At 29.2% G+C, this 22,020-nt stretch overlaps 1 protein-coding gene across 3 annotated transcripts; it reads right to left on the reverse strand.

Annotated features, from left to right (window-relative positions):
• Nucleotides 1-3,173: 3,173 nt before the first annotated feature.
• Nucleotides 3,174-21,683, reverse strand: LOC123273029 (muscarinic acetylcholine receptor DM1). Of its 3 annotated transcripts, XM_044740142.1 has the most exons (7): nt 20,217-21,682; nt 17,437-17,676; nt 14,117-14,962; nt 11,810-12,768; nt 6,335-6,741; nt 5,697-5,987; nt 3,174-3,955 (listed from the first exon to the last, which is right to left on the reverse strand). In XM_044740142.1, the coding sequence occupies exons 4-7, from the start codon at nt 12,264-12,266 to the stop codon at nt 3,377-3,379; spliced, it is 1,734 nt and encodes a 577-aa protein (XP_044596077.1). In that variant the 5' UTR covers nt 12,267-12,768; nt 14,117-14,962; nt 17,437-17,676; nt 20,217-21,682; the 3' UTR covers nt 3,174-3,376. The 3 variants fall into 3 exon arrangements, with proteins under 3 accessions (XP_044596077.1, XP_044596078.1, XP_044596076.1); XM_044740143.1 differs by lacking the exon at nt 14,117-14,962 and having other exon boundaries at nt 5,697-5,984; nt 20,217-21,683; XM_044740141.1 differs by lacking the exon at nt 14,117-14,962.
• Between the last annotated feature and the right edge of the window lie 337 nt (nt 21,684-22,020).

Below are 22,020 nucleotides of genomic sequence, written 5' to 3' on the forward strand. Positions count from 1 at the left end.
AAGTAATGCAACCGTAAGACACTTCGAATCAGGGTTCATTAGTTGTTTTTATTTATAACAAATTGTAATCGGAAAAAATAAACCGGAAAAAATTTTACTCCCATGAAAAAAATAAATATATGTTGAAATACATAAAAAATATATTTTAAATATATTAAAAATCTATAAATCTATATAAAATATGTATAATTTTATTCTAATTAAAAAAAATTAAATGTTCTCAAAAAACCAATTTTTTTTTAATTTATAATTTAAAAATTATATTTATTAATTTATTAAAGTTGATTTTTTTTTAATTAAAATAAAATTGAAAGTGTCAATAACTAGGTCAGTGTTAATAACTGGGTCTTTTACCTTAGTAAATATTTTTTTTAATAACTAATTTTTGGCCGATTTTCATATATATTTTATATATTTCAAATATATTTTTTTATACTTTTAGCTATGTATTTTAAGATATATTTTCAATATATCTAAAATATATATGAGAATCGGCCAAAAGTCATTTATTAAAAATATATTTACTATACATATTTTTTATAGATTTTTAATATATTTAAAATATATTTTTGATAAATTATGACATATATTTTTTTTTTATTTTTTTTTCATGGGAGTAAAATTATGAAAATTTCATATTATTTTATTAAAATTATTATAAAATAAAAATTATAATAATAATAATAATTTTGTCATGAGCGATTGCTCTATTTTTTGTTACAAAAAAAATTAATGACATTAAAGTTAGCAGTCACTAGAGAATTTTTTAATAAACAAATTTGTTCCAAAAAATTATTTTTAAAAAATTGCATTTTTTTTTTTTAAATTTCATTTCAATTTTTTTTTCTAATTTTTTATTGCCATAATTTATTTAAAAAAAAATTCTAAAAATTATTAAGTAACTGCTAAATTTATTTTCATAAAAAATTAAAAAAAAAATATTATTATTATTTTTATTTTATAATAATTTTAATTTCAATAATATGAATTTTTCATAACTATAAAATTATTTCCTATCTATTTCTTCCGGGATTGATAACAAATAAAAAAAAACCGCGTGCGTACAAAACTAAAAATGATCTCTTGGAAGAAATAACACGCCAGTGGTGTTTAAAAAATTTCGCACCCGAAAATCTCGCTTTGGCTTCATATTTTATAATTATATTTATATTTATATTTTTTTTTATTTACTATATATTTGTATAACGTATAAATATGTTTATTTGTTTGTTTGCTTTATTTAATTATACTTTTTTGGATCCATAAGTATGACTATGATCGCACAACCTTGACGAACTACAATCGATAACGGATAACCGTTGTTCAAATGGAAATTCCTAAAGCATTTTATTATTTGTTTTTATAAACGCGTCACAAATTCGTTACGTCGATATTAGTTTCATTTATTTGTTTTAGTTTTTTTTTTTTAAAGCTTTGTTTGGCACGTATTATAATTAGAATGTTTTCAGTACGGAAGCAATCGATTTTGTGTAGTATTTTCCTTCTTTTTCAACCTTATATATAATAAATATATATATACTTTATAATATATATATTTTACTTTATAATTCTTAACATTATTTCCTCTCATCAATGATTTCTATTAACTGACGGTATATTTCCTGCCACTCCACCGTTTGCTTCTGCTTGACTATATTAATCTCTGATACTCCACCTCCCATGAGTTTACATTTAGAACATTCATTTACAATTTATTTGTAATTATTTTTAATATTATTATTATTATTATTTTAAATATTAATTTATATCACTTGCTACGGGTTTACAATGTACAATGAAGTTAACGTCGTTGCGACTTGTTAATAAATCTATTACCGTACACTCAAATAATTATATTCTGCTTTTTTATTTATTATTCACTCACCCACTCACGCTCGTACTTATTTTTTATTCACACGTTATTTATTTACTTTTTTCTTCTTTCGAACTACCTTTTTTTATTTCTTCCTTCGCGTTTATATTTTAACTATTTTGTGCGGATTTATCGTTTTTAATTTATCATCATTAATCCACCAAAAAGACAGTGATCTTTTTTTTTTATTTTTTCTGCCTGTGCATAGGTGAATCGATTAAATCTCTCAATGAAAACAATTTCGGGCGAACTAAAAATATTATGTAGATAATTTCCCTTGGCAGTATCTCACTTGCGTGTCGATTCAAATATGATTCGTGTTTCATTATTTTTTTCAGTGTAATTTATTACTTTTACAATAAATATCAATTATCAATTATTATTTATTATTTATATTAATAATTGTTATTTTTAATATACTTTAGTATCGCGCCCGACGAGACTAAAATTTAAATATTCTACCGTTTGAGTAAAAAATTTTCAAATCACTCATTTGTTTTTAATAAGCCAAATATGACAAGTCTTTTATTTATTTATATTTATAAATATTGTTTTTAAAAGTTATTCTTCACGATTGTCCGCGATAATCGTCTCTGTTCTCGTCAATAGACAATTAAGTGAGAAGAGAGTCGGAAAATTGTTAACCGATTCGCTTATGAAGAACAGAACCAGCGCTAATAGTGGTTTATTAATAAATAATTATTATTTCTTCTTAAAATTTTAATTCTAACAAAATTTGGCATTTCTTGGCATTTAAATTGATTTTTACGAATTAACCGTAAAATAATTTAAGATAATTATAATTTTATAATAAATGAAGTTTTTAATCATAATGAAGTTTTTTTACTAAAAAAAATTCTTCATAACTTTTTAAAGTTAAAAGAAGAAATATGCTTTACAAATGAACCGTAAAACAATTTAAGATAATTATAATTTTATCTTAAATGAAATTTTTAATAAGATTTTTTATTAAAAAAAATTCATAATTTTTTAAAGTCAAAAGAAGAAATATATTTTATAAATGAACCGTAAAACAATTTAAGATAATTAAAATTTTATAATAAATGAAATTTTTAATAAATTCTTTTATTAAAAAAATTCATCATAATTTTTTTAATTTAAAAGAAGAAATATACCAATCATAATTTTATCTTAAATAAAATTTTTAATAAGATTTTTAATTAAAAAAAATTCATCATAATTTTTTAAATTCAAAAGAAGAAATATACTTTATAAATGAATCATAAAACAATTTGATAATTATAATTTTATAACAAATTCAATTTTTAATAAATTTTTTTATTAAAAAAATCCATCATAATTTTTTAAAGTTAAAAGAAGAAATATACCTATACTCAACGCGTTATAAGTTAAAAATAAAATCACGGGTAGCGATGAGTCCGGTTCGACTTAAAACGAATATCCAGCATTTATGAAAAATACCCGACCGATAAATTGATTGATTGATTGATTAATAAATTGGATTGATTAATAAATGCACGCTTAGGAAGGACAATAGGCTCTGCCGGCGCCTCTGTTTCTATTTTGCCACTTGCACTTGAGAATCCTAACGTAAGTTCGTCTGAAAGTGGCATTGCACAGGGCGTAACACATTGGATTAACAGTGCTGTTGATGTAGCAGAGATAGTAAAAAAAAGACCAAAGTTCTTCAGGAATCTCGACGACACACGCCTTAGTAAGGGGCTTCAGCAGCACGAGAATGTTGTACGGCGTCCAGGTAATTACAAACGCCGCTAAAATAGCCGACAACGTTTTAGCGGCCTTTTTGTCCTGCGCGCGACTCTTTTTCTTTTTGTTTGGCTGTTTGGTGACAATACCTTTAGCAGCCCCAGCTTTGTTAGCATTCTTGGTGTTGAGAGGTAACCTGACATCCGGCATCTGGGATGGACGACGTATCATCGTCGTCGATTGATTTGACAGAGAATCGACGCGGCGACTTGTCCTACTGACACTGTCCTCCCCAGCTCCAGTGCTCGTTTGCGGAACGTGAAACATCATGTCGTCGTACAGACGTATTCTACCTGGCTCATTTGGCATCACATTTATCACAATTGTAAACACCTTAACACACAATTTATCATCTTCGTTAATTGTAAATTAAATTTTCATTTGGGATTATTAAATTTCATCAAATTATCTGAATAAATTATAATTACACTGATAGAAGGATTTGTTTATATTTAATAAGATTTATAATAATAATTATTATTATTATTTTTATAAATAACTCTTGTTAAATTGCACTGTACTTTTTTAACTATTGACATTTTTAAAGATATAAGCTCATCCCGATGCTACACTCATCAAGAGCTTTCATTTGAGTACCCACATGCATTTTTGTTATATTTTTCATATATACATATATATAATATACATAAATATATAAAATATATGAAAAATTGATGTGGGTACTCAAATGAAAGGTCTTAATGAGTGTAACATCGGGATGAGCTTATATCTTTAAAAATGTCAATATTTCATAAGATACAAGGTCAATTCTTTATTATGTTAAATTGCACTGTACTTTCTTAACTATTGGCATTTTTAAAGATATAAGCTCATCTCGATGTTACACTCACCAAAAGCTTTCATTTGAGTACCCACATGCATTTTTGACATATATATATATATATATATATATATATACATATATATATAATATATATAAATATATGAAAAATTGATGTGGGTACTTAAATAAAAGGTCTCAATGAGTGTAACATCGGGATGAGCTTATATCTTTAAAAATGTCAATATTTCACAAGATACAAGGTCATTTCTTGATTATGTTAAATTGCACTGTACTTTCTTAACTATTGGCATTTTTAAAGATATAAGCTCATCTCGATGTTACACTCACCAAGAGCTTTCATTTGAGTACCCACATGCATTTTTGATATATTTTTCATATATACATATATGTAATATATATATAAATATATGAAAAATTGATGTGGGTACTCAAATGAAAGGTCTTGATGCGTGTAACATCGGAATGAGCTTATATCTTTAAAAATGTCAATAGCTCACGAGATACAAGGTAATTTCTTAATTATGTATCTAGAGATAGAGCATTTTCAAAATAAATAATTGTCTTAAAATAGATTAATTTATTAATAGTTAATAAATTCTTCTATCAGAGCAAATAATTTGAAAATTTACCACCTCAAAATTTTTTTGCTAATTTTTTATTATTATTTTTTAATGATTATTTTCCAAACTTAACAATACAAATAAAATTAAAAATTACAAAATATTAGTTTATTATTTTTAATAATAAAAATAAAAATTTGAAATAATAAAGTGATCATTATTATTAATAATTTTTCATTTGAAATTGAAATGAATATTTGAGCTTTGCCTTTCAAACTGTCAAAAACAAAACAATTAATCAGTATTAAACAATCTGAACAAGTTAGAGCCACTCAAGAACCTTGAAAAATAATTTATCGAAAGTAAAATGTAATTTTATATAAATTAACAAAAAATATTAATATTATTGAATCGCAGTACAATTTAATTATTAACTTTCGAGAAGTAAATAATTATTTTCGACAGGCATTGATATTATAATTAATTAGCGACAATTTATAATTAAAGTAATATAATTAAAGTAAAAATATTATTTTTCACGTAAATTTAATTTACCCTAGTAATTTTGTAGTGATTAATCGTTTTGTTTCTAATGAAAAATATCTTTTTTACTTGTTGGTGATAGTTTGAGGTGATCTATCTCTACTTGCAGTATATTAACTTAAAAAAAAATAAGAAGAAAAAAAAACTAAAATAATTAATGACTCACTTTATCCCCAGAAACATCTTTACTAAGTTGACTAGATGTCTGTGATCTTCGGTAATCTTGATGCTCGCTCGTCAACTGCGTGCTCGCGGACATTCCATCAAGAGTTTGCCCGTCGGTGAACGGAGTTTCAGCAGAGACCGGCGTCAAGGTGTCCTCGCACCCGGGATGCACAGTCCTGCTGCTGACGTCTGTCCCACCGACCTCATCGTCGTCGTCATCGTCGTCGCGACCGCTGTGCCACCACGCAACACACCACATCTTCAGAGACGTCCACGAAAATGGTCGATGCTTCTGGGAAAAAAGAATGAATTTTGATTAAAGCAAGAAATTTTTCACGCACACGAAAATAATAAGATGACACTGGGTATTATCCCAGATTATACTCAGTGATATCTATGGTGAAAAAAAATTTCAGATAGCAGCTAAAAAAAATCCAGATTATACTGCGTGATATCTGGATTATACTCATTGTAATCTGGATTATACTCATTGTAATCTGGATTATACTCATTGTAATCTGGATTATACTCATTGTAATCTGGATTATACTAGCTACTATCTAAAAAAAATTTTCACTCAGTATAATCTGGGATGATATCCAGTGTCTAATCAATTTTATTTAATTGATAAGTGCGTACATTTTTGTAGTCAGGATAATGCTTCTCGAGATAAGACATGGTGAGATTAGCGTGGCCGATTTCATGAGCGCCAGTGCTGGATTCACTGCGACCGCGTCTGTATCCGTCCATGTCTAACGCCTCGTCACTTGAGTTGCTCCTTTTGCTGGCATCCTGCTTTCCCTCTTGCAGATTCGTCAGGTCCTTTTTCCTCTTCTCCGTTTCGCGCCATATTCGCCAGTACAGAAATATCATTACGCTGACGGGCACGTAAAATGCGGCAATAGCCGTGCCAAAGGTAATGTAATGATTTGTCTCGATGAACTGAATATAACACATTGTCTCTGGTACTGTTCTCTTGCCCTCGATATAGGGCCACGCGTAAATCCAAGGTGGCCAGAGTAACACTGATATTCCCCATGCGCCAGCTGAAAAAAAAAAAATTTACAAAATTTACAATAATTTTATTAATACTTAAATATTAATACTTTTAATAATTAATACAAAAATTTTTGATAAATATTTACAAGTGGGGTCAATAATTTTAATTTTCATTTTTTTTAATGAAATTTCTATTTGATTTTGTTGATATATTTTTGTTTTGAAAAATACATAAAAATTTAACTAATTTTCAAAACAATTTATTAATGTTTTTGTGAATTGTGATATTCAACTTTTTTTTTTTTTTAATTGTTCGTTTTTAATGTACTTTTCAAAAAAAGATAACATTAAAGTTAGCAGTTACTTCCCTGATTAAGAAATCTAATTTGAAATGATTTAAAATGATTCAAATGCATCGAATTTGAATACTATATAGATATACAATTAACATGAAGGTAATGATTTCAAATCATTTTTCTGAATCAGGGTTGATTATTTTTTAGTTTTTTTTGATAAAAAAATTTGTTCCGAAAAATTATTCTTAAAAAATTGCATTTTTAATTTTTTAAAATTTCTACATCTTAATTTTTTTTCATAGTTTTTTTTTGCCATAATTTATTTGTCAAAAAAATTTTAAAAGTTATCAAATATTTGCTAAATTAATTTTCATCAAAAAAAGATAAAATAGAAATTTGATCAAAAAATATGAGCCAAAATTTTTTCCAATTTTTAAAGGCTAAAAAGCTATCGAAATCTTCATTTTTTCCTTTCACGACATTTGTTATCATAAATCCGCCTTAAAAACAAGAAGAATAAAAAAAAAAATTTTTCACCTAAATATAGCCAAAAATAGATTTGACCCCACTTGTAAATAATTCCCAAATTTTTAAATTAAAATTTAATGTTTATCCTATTTGTTTTTATTCACCAAAAATATTTATATGACACGAAAGAAGAAATAAAAAATTTTATAAAATTTCATTTTTACCAAAAAAAATTCTATAATTCATAAACATATAACTAATTTAACAAAACTTCATTACTAAAAAAAAAAAAAAAAATTCTTAGCATGAAAATAACGATCGTATAAAAAGCGATTGCCAATTACTCCAGCAGATGACTGCAAAATTATTGACCACTGAAATTTTCTAAAAATTGACTTTTCTTTCCTAATAACTAAAAATTAATTAAACTTCACACCTTAATTAAACAACAAGCCCATTTAAAATAAATAATAATCCCCTAATAAATAAAAGATGTCCTCATTCGAGGGCCAAAAGTAAAATTTAATAAATATGATTTGGCGCTGGAACAAGGACTCGATAGAAACAATGTCTTAACAATAATAACATTAATAACAAAAATAATAATAATGAGAATAATAATAATAATAATAGATGAAACAATGAGGACAAAACGAGAGACATTAGGTCGTCATAAAGACTCTCTCGAGGTTGTCGAGTCTTAGGCAGCAGTGTCAGTATGTAAGTACTATTACTATGTACCGTAGGTGCACCAGCACCAGCTCTGTATAGTACCCCAGTAAACTGTATAGTATCACAGTGTTGTGTAGGGAATGAGTTGAAGAGACAGACAAAAGAACAAAGGGAGAAGCTAAAGCGATTCGCGTATAGCTTCAAGTGTGCAAGGTGGTGTTGTCTCGAGTCGCAGCCAAGTATAAATCTCGACCTCGGAAGTGCCATCAACGTTTCTCCTTTGGCATATATATATACATATAAATATATGAAATGCAGCACACAGCATCCAGCAGTTTAGTTGTTGGTTGTCGGCACGTGACTACCGACCACGCGCTCTCATTTGGATCTCAACGACTCTGCCACTCATTCTCGCCACCGCTCGTCATCTCGTTTCATTCCTAAAGCACAAACCAACAACTATATAAACTTTTTATCCATCTCTTTACTTCTCAGTTACTCACAATAACACACTCAATACGCAAACAGACTATTTATGTCCTATACTACTTGGTGCATACGTACCAAGTGTGTATTTGTATTTATATATACTTGACTGATGTGAGTAATGTAAATGCAGATGTAGTTGGGTACCAGGTAGAGAGTATTTATAAGCACATAAATAAGTGAGCCAAGTGGATGCTGATGTGTGGGTGCATTTAAAGAGAGAAATGCAAAGTAGCACGTCGTCCATTGTCACAGCATGTCGATAAGTCGATACAGTTCTTCTTTATATATGTCCGCAACAGGTGTCAGGTGACGCAGTATTTTAACTCAAGATATATAAACACAAGCCACAATCATCTACCGTCGTCCTCTACGCCTGCTAGCTATTATTTACCACCGCTGTCGGCTTTTCACGTACATCTATCGTCGAGGTAAACTATCATAATACATAAACGCACATCCAAAGCTTCATACTTGATATTATTTTTCATAGCATACACACCAGCTATATCTCTTTCTGTTTATACATTTTATATTTATGGATATTTTTAAAATATGTATGAGCTATGTGGGTCGTTTATTATCATGTAACAAGAATTTCTGCTGGGGAAATCTCTTGGAACAATGTATAACGTTATCTTCTTTTTTATAAACTATCCATTCATTTGGTTGTAATTATTGTGGTACAATCTGGTTTTAAAATAAAATACATTTTAATTTTATAAATGTCTACACTGAAAAAAAAATTAACTTGAGTCAAGAGAAATATTCTTGAGCCAAGAATATAATTTTTAAGAATACCGGAAAAAATTTTTGTCAGAAAAATTCATATTATTTCAGATTTATTAAATTATTATTATTATTTTTATTTTATAATAATTTTAATTAAATAATATGAATTTTTCATAATTTAAAAATTTTTTTCGGGTTTATTTTTTCCGATTACCAATTTTTAAGAGGGTAATTGTCTTGAATCAAGACGAAAAATTCTTTAATCAAGTAAAATTTCCTTAAATCAAAAAAAATTTTCTTAAATTAAGAATTTTTCAACGCAAATCAAGAATATTAAGTTCTTCAAAATTATATCCTTCACGGAAAGAACAAGATGACACTGAATATCATCCCAGATTATACTAAGTGAAAAAAATTTAGATAGTAGCTAGTATAATCCAGATTACAATAAGTATAATTTAGATATCACACAGTACAATCTGGTTTTTTTTAGCCACTATCTGAAATTTTTTTATCACCACAGAAAAGTGTATAATCTGGGATGATATTCAGTGTCATCTTGCACTGATAGAAGGATTTGTTTATAGTTAAAAATATTTCTTAATGTTTAACAAATCATTTATTAGAGACCACTTTTTAGTCCTTAACAAATATTTCTTGGTATTTAAAAAGATTAATTAATATTTAATAAATGAATATCAGATTTATTAAATACAAATAAATTATTTTAAATACTAAGAATTATTTGTTTAATACTAAAAAGTGGTCTCTAATAAATGATTTGTTAACTATTAACAAAATAAATCCTTCTATCAGTGCGTTCTTTCCGTGTTGATTCAAGGACATTTCTTTTTTTCTGTGTAAATTAAAATTTTTTTAAAAGTCTCTAATATTAATATGTTTTGCCTTTCAGGCATTATTATATTTTGTGTAAATAATTAAATTAAAAATTTAATTACTTACAAGAGTGTTTTACGCTGCAATAATTTAATTTAATTTTATTAATTTAATAATGTAACTTTGAAGAAGTTAACATTTTTTTTTGCTACTATAAATGTATAAAGAATGACAGACAAATTATGTCATAGACAATAATTCCTAAGCAAGGATTACAATAATTATTTTTGATGATAAAACTGATAAACTCCAAGTTAAATCATAAAAAAAATTATACAAAGTATTTTCTAAGACTTCAATGTAATAGTTATAAATTAAAAATTAAAAGCCCAAAGTTTAATTTTTAACAATTTGGTAAAATTATTGCTTATAAAGAGCTCAAAAGCAACTGTTTTATGAGGAGTGAAAGAACCGCATGGGAAATAGCTCGCAACTAGATTGTACCATTATGATGATGATGATGATTATTTTTTGGTACGGATGTCAACATAAGTATCCACGGAATTCCAACAAACTCATCGTCAATGTTATCATCCTCGCGCATACACCGCGTACTCACACGCCTCCACTCTGGGTACGTCTGTAGTTGAATCTCTCTAATTATTATATAATGTCGCAATGTGTCACGACAGAGTCTCTTACAGGCGCACAAGGACAACGATAACATCGGAGTAGTCGGCAATTACGCTTAGCCCGACCGCGCGTAAGTTTGTACCCGGTAGTCCATAAAAAAGTAAACATTAATAACATTAATAATAAAAAATAATCAAATAAATAAATACAAACATAAAACATGTAAATATTAATGACACTGATATTAAAAATTTTTTTAGAATTTTATAGCAAATTTTATTAAAAAAAAAAATTTAATTAAAAAATTCCGTGTAAAAATTAGTAAAAATTATAAGTGAAAATTTTTTTGTAATTGATTTGTTAATAAAATTTTTAAAATTGACAGCTGACAGCTAACTTGAGATGAAAATTAAGTTAGCCGACATCTAAAAATTTTTAGAATTTTTTTTTTTATTGAAAAAATTATTTTAAAAAAATTGCATTTGTAAAAAACTTGGAAAACTAAAAGTGCAATTTTTTAAAAATATTTTTTTGTTCTAATTTAATTATTAAAAAAAATTAAAATCATCGGCTAACTTTATTATTATCTTGAGATGAAAATTAAGTTAGCCATCTAAAAATTAAAAAAATTTTTTTTTTATTGAAAAAATTATTATAAAAAAATTGCATTTGTAAAAAACTTGAAAAACTAAAAGTGCAATTTTTTAAAAATATTTTTTTATTCTAATTTAATTATTAAAGAAAAAATTAAAATCATCGGCTAACTTTATTATCTTGAGATGAAAATTAAGTTAGCCGACATTTAAAAATTTTTAGAATTTTTTTTTTATTGAAAAAATTATTATAAAAAAATTTCATTTGTAAAAAACTTAGTGTAATTTTTAAAAAATATTTTTTTGTTCTAATTTAAATATTGAAAAAAAATTAAAAACGTCGGCTAACTTTATTACTATTAATTAGAGTATTATAAATATTAAAATATAATATTTACCGATCATAACACCAGCCTTGTGAGGAGTCCTCTTGGCCCGGTAGGTGAGAGGTCTGGTGACCGAAAAGTACCGGTCGAAGCTGATGATGAGAAGATTGAGTACCGACGCGTTGCTGGCGAGATAATCGAGGGCCAGCCAGGTGTCACAAACGTGAGGCCCAAGTGGCCAGTACCCGAGCAAAGTGTAAATGGTAAACAGTGGCATTGAAATAAGCCCTATTGCGAAATCAGCAACAGCGAGACTGAACAAAAAGTGGTTTGATATTGTCTGCAACTGCTTGTCAATTTTAAATGATATCATTACCATGCTATTCCCGATAACAGTAAGCAGACTGAGCGACAGCGCTATCGATGTCATAACAACTTTTTCCCAAATTTCGTACTTATGCTCACTGCTGTTAGAAGTGCCGGTTAAATTGCATTCATTTTCTATTAATAACGCCTCAGTTACGTTCATTTCGTCACTTATGAGCGTTTAAAACCCGCTCAATCTCTCTTTCTCTTCTCTTAATATTTCTTCTTCTATTTTATTGTATTTTTTTAATTATTTCTTCCCTTAAATCTCGGTTCAGTTCCAACAAACGTTTCCACGGCTCTCTGTAACAGTTAATTCTCGCCGACGTTAATACCGTCGGCGTAAAAGTTCTCAGAGTAGTTTCACCCTCCAGTGGATCGTCAAGTGAACAGAACCGTCGAGGATACAAGGGCGCTGCATACAACGCATTCGGCACCCTCCAAAAATTCCGAAAAGTGCCTAATCCACCCTTCTATAACTTCCAACAGCGTTCTCCGACTTTTTCTTCCTGTTTATCCCCTATCCTCAGTATTTCTTGCTTCTACTTGTTACTTTTCTATCAAACTCGCCACCCTCTGCAACGCTCGCTCGCGTTCTCTCCGGAGGGACGAGCAACGTCAACTACATCCTACGGATCTTGTCCTCGTTCTCGTGATCATCCAATCTGAAAATGAGTAAATAGAAGTATCAGTATCAACACATAAATAATACGATACTATTTAAGACACTTAATTACATCGAGGGCCCAAATCATCTGATATCATCACGCTTATGATATATATATACAATTATACAATAATCTGAGGATATTAATCTATCTGAACGTGTAATTCTTCTATCAGGACATTTTATCTCATCTCATTCCTCCGCGTTTAATCTTTCCGCTGTAAAATTATATAAATTTTTATTTTTATTACTAAGTAAAAAAAAATTTCAAATAATAGCTAGTATTATCCAGATTACAATGAGTATAAGCCAGATATCACGCAGTATAATCTGGATTTTTTTAATTACACTGAAGAAAAAATTAACTTGAATCAAGAGAAAAATTCTTGCACCAAGAAAATAATTTTGAAGAGTTTCATTGTCTTGAATCAAGACGGAAAATTCTTGAATTGAATAAAGTTTACTTAAACTAAGAAAAATTTCTTAGTTTAAAAATTTTTTTACTTAAATCAAGAAAATGAAATTCTTCAAAATTATTTACTTGATTCAAGTAAATTTTTTTTTCTGTGTACTATCTGAAATTTTTTTTCACCACAGATATCACTGAGTATAATCTGGGATGATATCTAGTGTCATTTTTGTTCTTTGTACACGGAAAGAACAAGATGACACTGGATACCATCTCAGATTACACTAAGTAAAAAAAAATTTCAGATAGTAGCTAGTATAATCCAGATTACAATGAGTACGATCCAGATATCACACAGTATAATCTGGATTTTTTTAACTACTATCTAAAATTTTTTTTCACCACAGATATCACTGAGTATAATCTGGGATGATATCCAGTGTCATCTTGTTCTTTCCGTGTACAAAGAAGAAATAACACTAAATTTAAGATCCAAGATCCAAGACAAGACATTAAATGCAAAACTTGTTGCCTGAGTTAAAAGTGACGGCCCCCAGATCATCAGCCAATGATCTGAGTTCGCGGTTAAACCGCCAACTCCCCTCCTCATATTCTTCTCGCTTTACTCCACTAACTAAATATATATATTACCTTTCTCTTTTATGACCACGCGAGTACAGATTACGAATCGTGTGTGCGTAAGTTGAATTTTAAAATGGTGGTTTATAAATTTACTCACCATTTTATTTAATTATCCACTACACACTCTATTATTATTATTATTAATTAATTAGTTAATTAACTAATAATTATTCCAGATAATATTATTATATCACGAAAACAGTATAATAATAAAAATAAATTATGTAAATTTAATATAATAAACGTATCAATACACAAGCAGACGGAATATACGAAATATAATTATAATCCTTACCAAATTGGCACTGATGTAATTACTCGAGAGTAGTCGACTTGCTCACCCGGCAGGCCATTGAATAATGCGAGCCACAGGAGCAGACGGTGCTCCAGTAACCGAGGATTTAAGCGCGCGAGAGAGTCACTGGATCTGTACGCATGCCCGTATATCCCATCGCCTGGAACTCTCAATACTGGGGTATACTACCATCAACTTTACTCCTCGACTCGACTAATACTAATACTAATACTATAACCAGAGCACCAGCAGCAGTAACAGCACCACCACAGATACCAGCACTAGTACTACCAACAACTACCCTCATATCATCATATAATACTGTACTCTTTCTGTACTCTCTAAAGCGCCCTTCCTGTATCTCGCCAAAACGCAATCGACCCCCTATACCTACACTGAGAACCACGGCACGGCTCCAGATACCAATACCACTGGGCAAAGTCGTGTCAGATAAAAACTGAGAGAGAAAATCACCCCTCGAATCCTCTCTTTCAATCATCCCCTTTCGTCCCTCTACTTTTCCTACTTTGCTATATAATATATAATACAATATACATGTCTATATAATATCTATGTGCGATGTACGGTACCTACACCAATACCAATACCTACACCTACAAAAGCCTTTATACCATATCACTTGCGCTCCGACACATTTCTCTTCCTTTCACACTAAACTCTCTTCTATTTTTTCTTCTTCTTCTTCTTCTTCTTCTTCTTCTTTCATCCAGACTCTTTCTTCTGGTGAAGGACTTCCACCAGAAGCCTAAAACTATAAAGCTCCGATGTAGTAACTCTGATTCACTGACCGAGAACAGCCAGATAGTCCACGTACTGAAATTTCCGCTATACACGGAAAAAAGTAAACTGTAAGATTCACTCGGATTCCAGTTAATTTTTATAGTTTCAAACAGTAAAGCGGACATCAGAGTGGCAAAAATATAAATATTACAGAATTTGATGTAGAAAGTCGGATGTCCAATTTTAAAACACAGTAACTGCACTGATAGAAGGATTTATTTGTACCAAAATATATTTTTTAATAGCTAACAATTCATTTATTAGTGACCACTTTTTAGTATTAAACAAATATTTCTTAGTATTTAAAATGATTTGTTTGTATTTAATAAATCTGATATTCATTTATTAAATATTAATAAATCTTTTTAAATACTAAGAAATATTTATTAAGGACTAAAAAGTAGTCTCTAATAAATGATTTGTTAAATATTAACAAATATTTTTAACTATAAACAAATCCTTCTATCAGTGTGCCAAATTTTTATACCTGATTTTTTTTTAGTACATTTCCTACATTTCTTATAACTTTGAAACCTTAATTTTAAGTACTTTTTCTTAAAAATATTCATATTCAAGTATTGTCTATTCATAAATCAAATTTTTTATCAATTAGGCGCGCAAAGTTTTTTTTAATAAGAAAAATTTATAAAAATCTTAAAATTGTCAGTTACTGTGTTTTAAAATTGGGCAGCTGAAGTACAAAAGCCACAATTGATAATTTAATATCCAAAATAAGTGATTAGTAGCTGTCACTATAGTAAATAACGACTCTTTCATCTTAAAAAATTACAGTTTCAAACAGTAAAAATTGCCATTTCAATATATAAGCCATATTATGAGAAGAAGGGGAACTCAGATGAAAGAGAAGGGGGTCTCACTCTGGGAGAATTTAACATTTGAAACAGTAAAAATTATACTTTTAAAATATACATTTTACCAGTCCAAACAAGTCAATAATTACAGTTTGATTATTAGCGTTGCGTTTAAAATTTACCATTTTACTTTGTAAATATTGACGTTGCTTGTATTAGAAATTTACTAACTTTATTTTATACTTTTTACATATCATAAGATCATCGTCGTACAAAAAAAATTTCTTCCAAAAAACTAATTTTAAAAAATTGCATTTTTAATTTTTTAAAATTCCTACAAGTCAATTTTTTTTTGCACTAATTTATTTCTTTAAGAAATTCTAAAATTTATTAAATATCTACTACTTTAATGTCCATTAAAGTTAGCAGTCACTTAATCATTTTTTAATTTTTTTTTACTAAAAAAATTATTTTTAAATAATTACATTTATTATTTTTTTAAATAATGTCAATTATTTTTGCCATAATTCATTTTTTAAATAAATTTTTAAAATTATCAAATATCTGGTAAATAAATTTTATTTTATCGAACTCCCTTCAACCCTAAAAAATAAAATTATTTTTGTCAAGGCAAAACAGATAACCAGTAAACTCAAAACAAAGTAATATAAAAATATATCTTTTACCCACAATACGTCAATGAAGATAATAAATATATTATTTATAAGTATAAGTATTGTTTAGAGTTAATAGTGGAGTTAACCCTTCAGTACCCACGTTCTTTTTAGTGTCTCACTTGCACTGCAGCGACATCCTATAAGTTGAATGTTGTTGCGTGAGAAAAATTCTCATAGCGAGGGTACTGAAGGGTTAATAGAGTTAATAGACATATCAAGACATTTTTTAGGTACGAAATGATAAATATCAAAGTCTGAATTCTTAATTATTATACTTAAACATTTTAGACATTTATATAGCGAATATTACTGTTAGAAATAGTATTTTCTTCCATGTAAAGAGTAAATTGTAACGTTTAAATGGTAAATATTATAAAGTGAATATCATAATTTTACTGTTTGAAATGGTAATTTTTAGCAGTTGATCATTACTTATTATAAATCGACTATTATTTAGTACAGTTTACTTTAAAAAAAAAAAAAAAAACTCTAGTCTAGCCTAGTACAGACAAGTTAGACAGGAAGAAGAATCTCTGTCACGTTTGCTCGCGTGTCGAGAGCATGATTGTCGTGTAATTGTCTAGGACTTTGTGGCATAAAACGCAGCAGGATCTAAAAAGTCAGTTTTAGATTATATATTTCTTCTTTTTGGTTTATTAGTTTTTTTTTTTTTTTTTTTTTTTTCAGCATCGAATCGAGCTGGCTGATAGATAATATAATACTGTCAGCTATCGAGTGTCCGTCAGAGTTTTAAAATTGGCTAATCGATTTATCGATAAAACCTTAACTCATTGAATTACTTATCGGTGGTACAGTACTATTTTTCGCTGGAACCATCGTTATTAATCGGATAAGCGAGAACTTGAATTGCTATCGATATACTGACTGACTGGCTAACTGACTTTTACTTTTAAATTATCTACCGGTTCAGTTAATCTGGGTTTTAATTATTCACCAGGATAACCATCAGTGATATTGATATTGATATTGATATCGATAGTGATAGTGGTGAATGGTGAAGGACACTTACTCAAAAGTGAAATGATCCTTCCAGTGGACATTGTAAACCCCAACATCGATGTTGAAGTATATGAGCGACTGGTGCTCTTGTTGCTTCTGCTTCTGCTGATGTCCTTGCTGGGGCTCGAGCTGATGACAATGATGATGATGATGATGATGATGATGAGGATGATACTGCACGGTGATACATGTTGCGTTGACGCGACAACGCGTCTGGACCTCCGTTAACCGCGCATCGCATACTGCCCTCCTGTGATAACAAAAATATTATTGTTTTTATATTTTAATTAACTTTTAATTATTGATTATTTTATATCAGGTCACCTCACAATTTTATCATCATTATAATTATTATTTATTAATATTCGTTTAATTCAATTTATCTGTCAAAATTTTGCTCGTTTTTTTACATCAGAAATTTCTGGGAACAATCGTTTAATTTACTTCTAGGAAATTGATTATACTTATTGAGATGATTGAATGTATCTATTTGAACTAATTTTAGCTAGTTTAGCAGATTTGGTAAGATAGAATTGATACGTAAGACAAATTACGGAGAGACTAAGCTCGTGTAACGGAATTTTCCGAAAATTTTCTTACAGATTATTCTATTTATTTATCTTTTGTTAAATTTTAAAAATTTATACACGTATTTGAATAAATAGGGCATTGAACGCTTCAGACAATTTAATGAATTGAATTTTGATTTATTAAATTATGAGTAATTATCAAAAAGAAAAACGGAGTAAATTTACAATTTTTTTATGAATAAAATTAAATTTTGTTTTCAAACCTGACTTTGTTTTTTCAAATCTCTTATAATATATTGAATAGAAAAAAATTTCTTTTTAATTAATGTTAATTTAATTCACAATTTTTTTATTGTTATGATTGTCAAAATAATTTTGTTTTGTTTAAATTATTATTTCTTCATATAATAACTTCAAATATAATTATTTACTATCAAAAAATCTATATTAAAATTGAAAAATAATTTAATTCTTAATTTTGATTATTTCTTCTCATAGAATTTAATAGATTAGTAAAAAGAAATGAAGAAAAAATTAAATATTAATATTAATTAAACTTACAAATTTCTCATTTTAAAAATTATTACAACAATTTTTCTAACTAAATTATTATTTTTTCAAATGTTAGTTTTAATTATAATGAATAATTTATAATAAAAAAATTTTGAAATATTTTCAATCTTAATTTTGCCAATATCTTCATTAAAAATTCAATATAAATTGTTAAAAAAAAATCTGAAAATAAGATAAAGAAGAAATAATATAATTAAAAACGAGCATAATTTAGTCAGATAATAAAAAAGTAATGAAATGAATACCAGGTCAACTAACAATTTAATAATAATTATAATTGTAATATTAATATGTATATATATATATATAAATTTTTATAATATATTATTAATTATTAATTTATTAATAAATTAGTTTGTAGTAGTGGGTAGACGAAGAAGAGGAAAAATAGCTCGATGCTTAATACAGAGGAAAAATGATTTCGTGCATGAGGTGATTAATAATGAAAGCGGAAAAATAACAAGAGTGACCGAGTAAGTGAATAAAACAAAGAGGGAAGATACTGACGTTATACATCCTATATAATATGTTGATGTTGATATATGTTTATATTTAGTTTCTGTCGGACAACAGGCTACTGGGATAATCATCGCGCCTCATGCAACATGCCTGCTATTTTGATATATCTATAACTACATCAATGTACCTCATCGCTTACTTCTGAGCGATATTTACACCTGTGTACAAACAATAGGTGTAAATACATAAACACATAGACATAGATATATTTGTGTGCGTACGTATCGTGATCATGTAAGCACCAGCTTGTACCATCACAGATCGCAGCATCCTGGGCAGTGCAAAAATAAATTTTCCAATAGCTCCTGCTAAAGAATTACCGCTCTGAGGATTAAAGTGAGCGGCATAACGCCAAGCGATAATTACCAGTACTTTTTTATACTAGCTTCATTTTTTTAAATTATTTTTTTACCGGGTCTCTTTAGCAGTCTTTTGTATCGTTACTCTGTCCCCCAGGGGCTTTCTCCCTTAGTAAATGCCCGAGTCACTCCCAGAGCTGCAATACACTCTCTTTTATCATTAATTTCATGAGCCACTCTCGCTCCAAAGGATTCAAATTATATTATGATATATTATATTATAATTTATAATATAAGTCACATTTTATATTTTATAGATTTAAATTCAAATGAAAGTAGAAATGGAGATCCAATAAAATGACATTCTGAAAGTGAAAATATTAATAAATGGAACAAACAACACTGGACACGCATGCGAGATAAAATTGGAGCAAGCTGACAATGCTATTTATTTTTTTTAGCACCAATAATAATAATAATAATTTATACATTTATACATAAATGTCAGAAAATAAAAACATTGTAAAAATAATAATAATAATAATTTAAATAATTTTATTATTATTATTATTATATTTTTATTTATTTAGCCCTTGGCTATATACATATATATGTACACATTTTTAATTTGTCTCATATTTAATATTCTTTTCTATCTTAATTAATAAATTTTTTTAAATTAATTAATAATTTACAAATAATAAACAACCCATACATCAATGATTAATAATTAACAATTTACAAAATAAAAAAAAATAATAATAATAATAATACAACTTGTTGTTGCTGTAAAAAAAACTAATAAATAAAAGCGTAGAGGTTGAATTAAAAATGAAAATAATTAGATTAAAAGTTAGAAAACTACTTACTGTTATTCCGAACTAAAAGGTACAGGTAAGGTGAGTTTGATTCTTCAAAATTAGTCGTCTGATAAATGTGGCCTCTACGATGTCTAGATCTTCGTCGATACCGTCTCCGGCACAACCCCATCGCACTTACAATAACAATTTTTTACTATTTTTTTACAATAAGTCCTAATATTAAAATACGAAGATATAAAAATTGTATACATCGGACACACGTCGTCCAGGATTATCTCATGGAGGGAGTACACACAGAAGCGCAGGACAATCGTCGAGTCCGCACAGATAAAGACCGATTAACTGGTGGCTCGTTACATAATAACAAAAATACTCTGAAGATTATGTCAAAATATGATCCCCAATAAATAAAATCTTGATTGAAGCCTGCATGGAGATGATATCCCCCCAAGTTTAATCTGGAGTGTTGACTGAGACCCGGTGGACGATAAGTCTCTGTAGAGACACTGTGCTGAGGAAGACAGTGATGAATTATTAGCCTGGTGTCGAAGCAGAGTGTCCCATCACTCCAATCCACCGGATTGAATGTAATGTTGTGACACGTTAACTGGCGCCTTACGCTCACTCCCACTGACCAACTGTACTTACGTACAACTGGCTTTACTGTCCGTGAAGCTGCTCACGAGGGTGCGGTTTTCTCCTGGATGCTCTCACAGGGTTCACCTCTTACTCCCTACGACGCTGCTGCCACTACGGGGTCGTGCTGAGACTCTACTCTGTTGTCTGTGTCTATTCTCTAGCTCTCCTCTATCTGTGTGTACGGTGGGGTCGTCACGAGGTCGCGGCTGACCGTTCCGCGATCCGACGCGATGCTCGATGGATGCTGGGTTAATCTCTTTCGACTCAGGGTTGGCTCCAATTCGATTGGCTGGCTACGCACCACCACTAGGGCACATACTACAACAACCACCAACTTGCTACGGGACCAATGTTATTTACCACCAGCACCAGAACCGATAATTTACCTCGTGCTGTATGTATTGTAGTACACTCGCGGATTTATTACATCACCAAATAAAACTTTATTACAGATATTTTATCTCTGTAATTTAATTATTTAATTTTCTCAATTAAATTATAATTATTTTTATTTATTTTTCTTGGTAATTTTTGAATTTAAATTTATTACTGAAGATGATGATGATGATAATGAGGGATTAATTAATTAATTATTGTAAATAGCTCCAATAGTAGTTACGTGACGGAGCGGTGAATGGATCGCGCGATTAGCAGGATCTTACTGGCACACATTGGCTGTCATCCAGAAAGCTACCCCTTTCGCGCAGTTGTCTCAACTGATGATGTACCCCGAATGTTGTGGATGTGGAGGACCGCGATGGACTAGGGCGTGGGCAATCTGAGCGAACCGCGCGAGCAGACTACATTGATTTTGATTTTCGCAGGCGCGCGCACTTGCCGAGCCTTTCTATCCATTCCTTCATATCATCTCTTCTATACTACACATAACACTCTAACTCTACTATACTCAACTTTACTCCCACAATTACCGTCCCCATCCTTTCTTAGTTATTTTGCATCCCCCGCTGCTGGTCCCTCTCAATACGAGGAATATCCGCGGATAATAGCCGCTGATGGACGAGCAAACGCACCGACAGAAGTAACACCGACACAGCTATCCATATTATATCCTTCAGTGGATATCAACAGTATTTAGAAGCTACCAATGTTACGTGTCTTCTCAGCTTGTGTAATCTTCTCTTGCTGGTTCTCGTACGTACTACAATAGTAGCCTTTCACGCACTACGCACTATGCCCCGCTCTGCCCATTCAT

Source organism: Cotesia glomerata, linkage group LG10 (genome assembly GCF_020080835.1).
Source record: "Cotesia glomerata isolate CgM1 linkage group LG10, MPM_Cglom_v2.3, whole genome shotgun sequence".
Taxonomy (NCBI): domain Eukaryota; kingdom Metazoa; phylum Arthropoda; class Insecta; order Hymenoptera; family Braconidae; genus Cotesia; species Cotesia glomerata.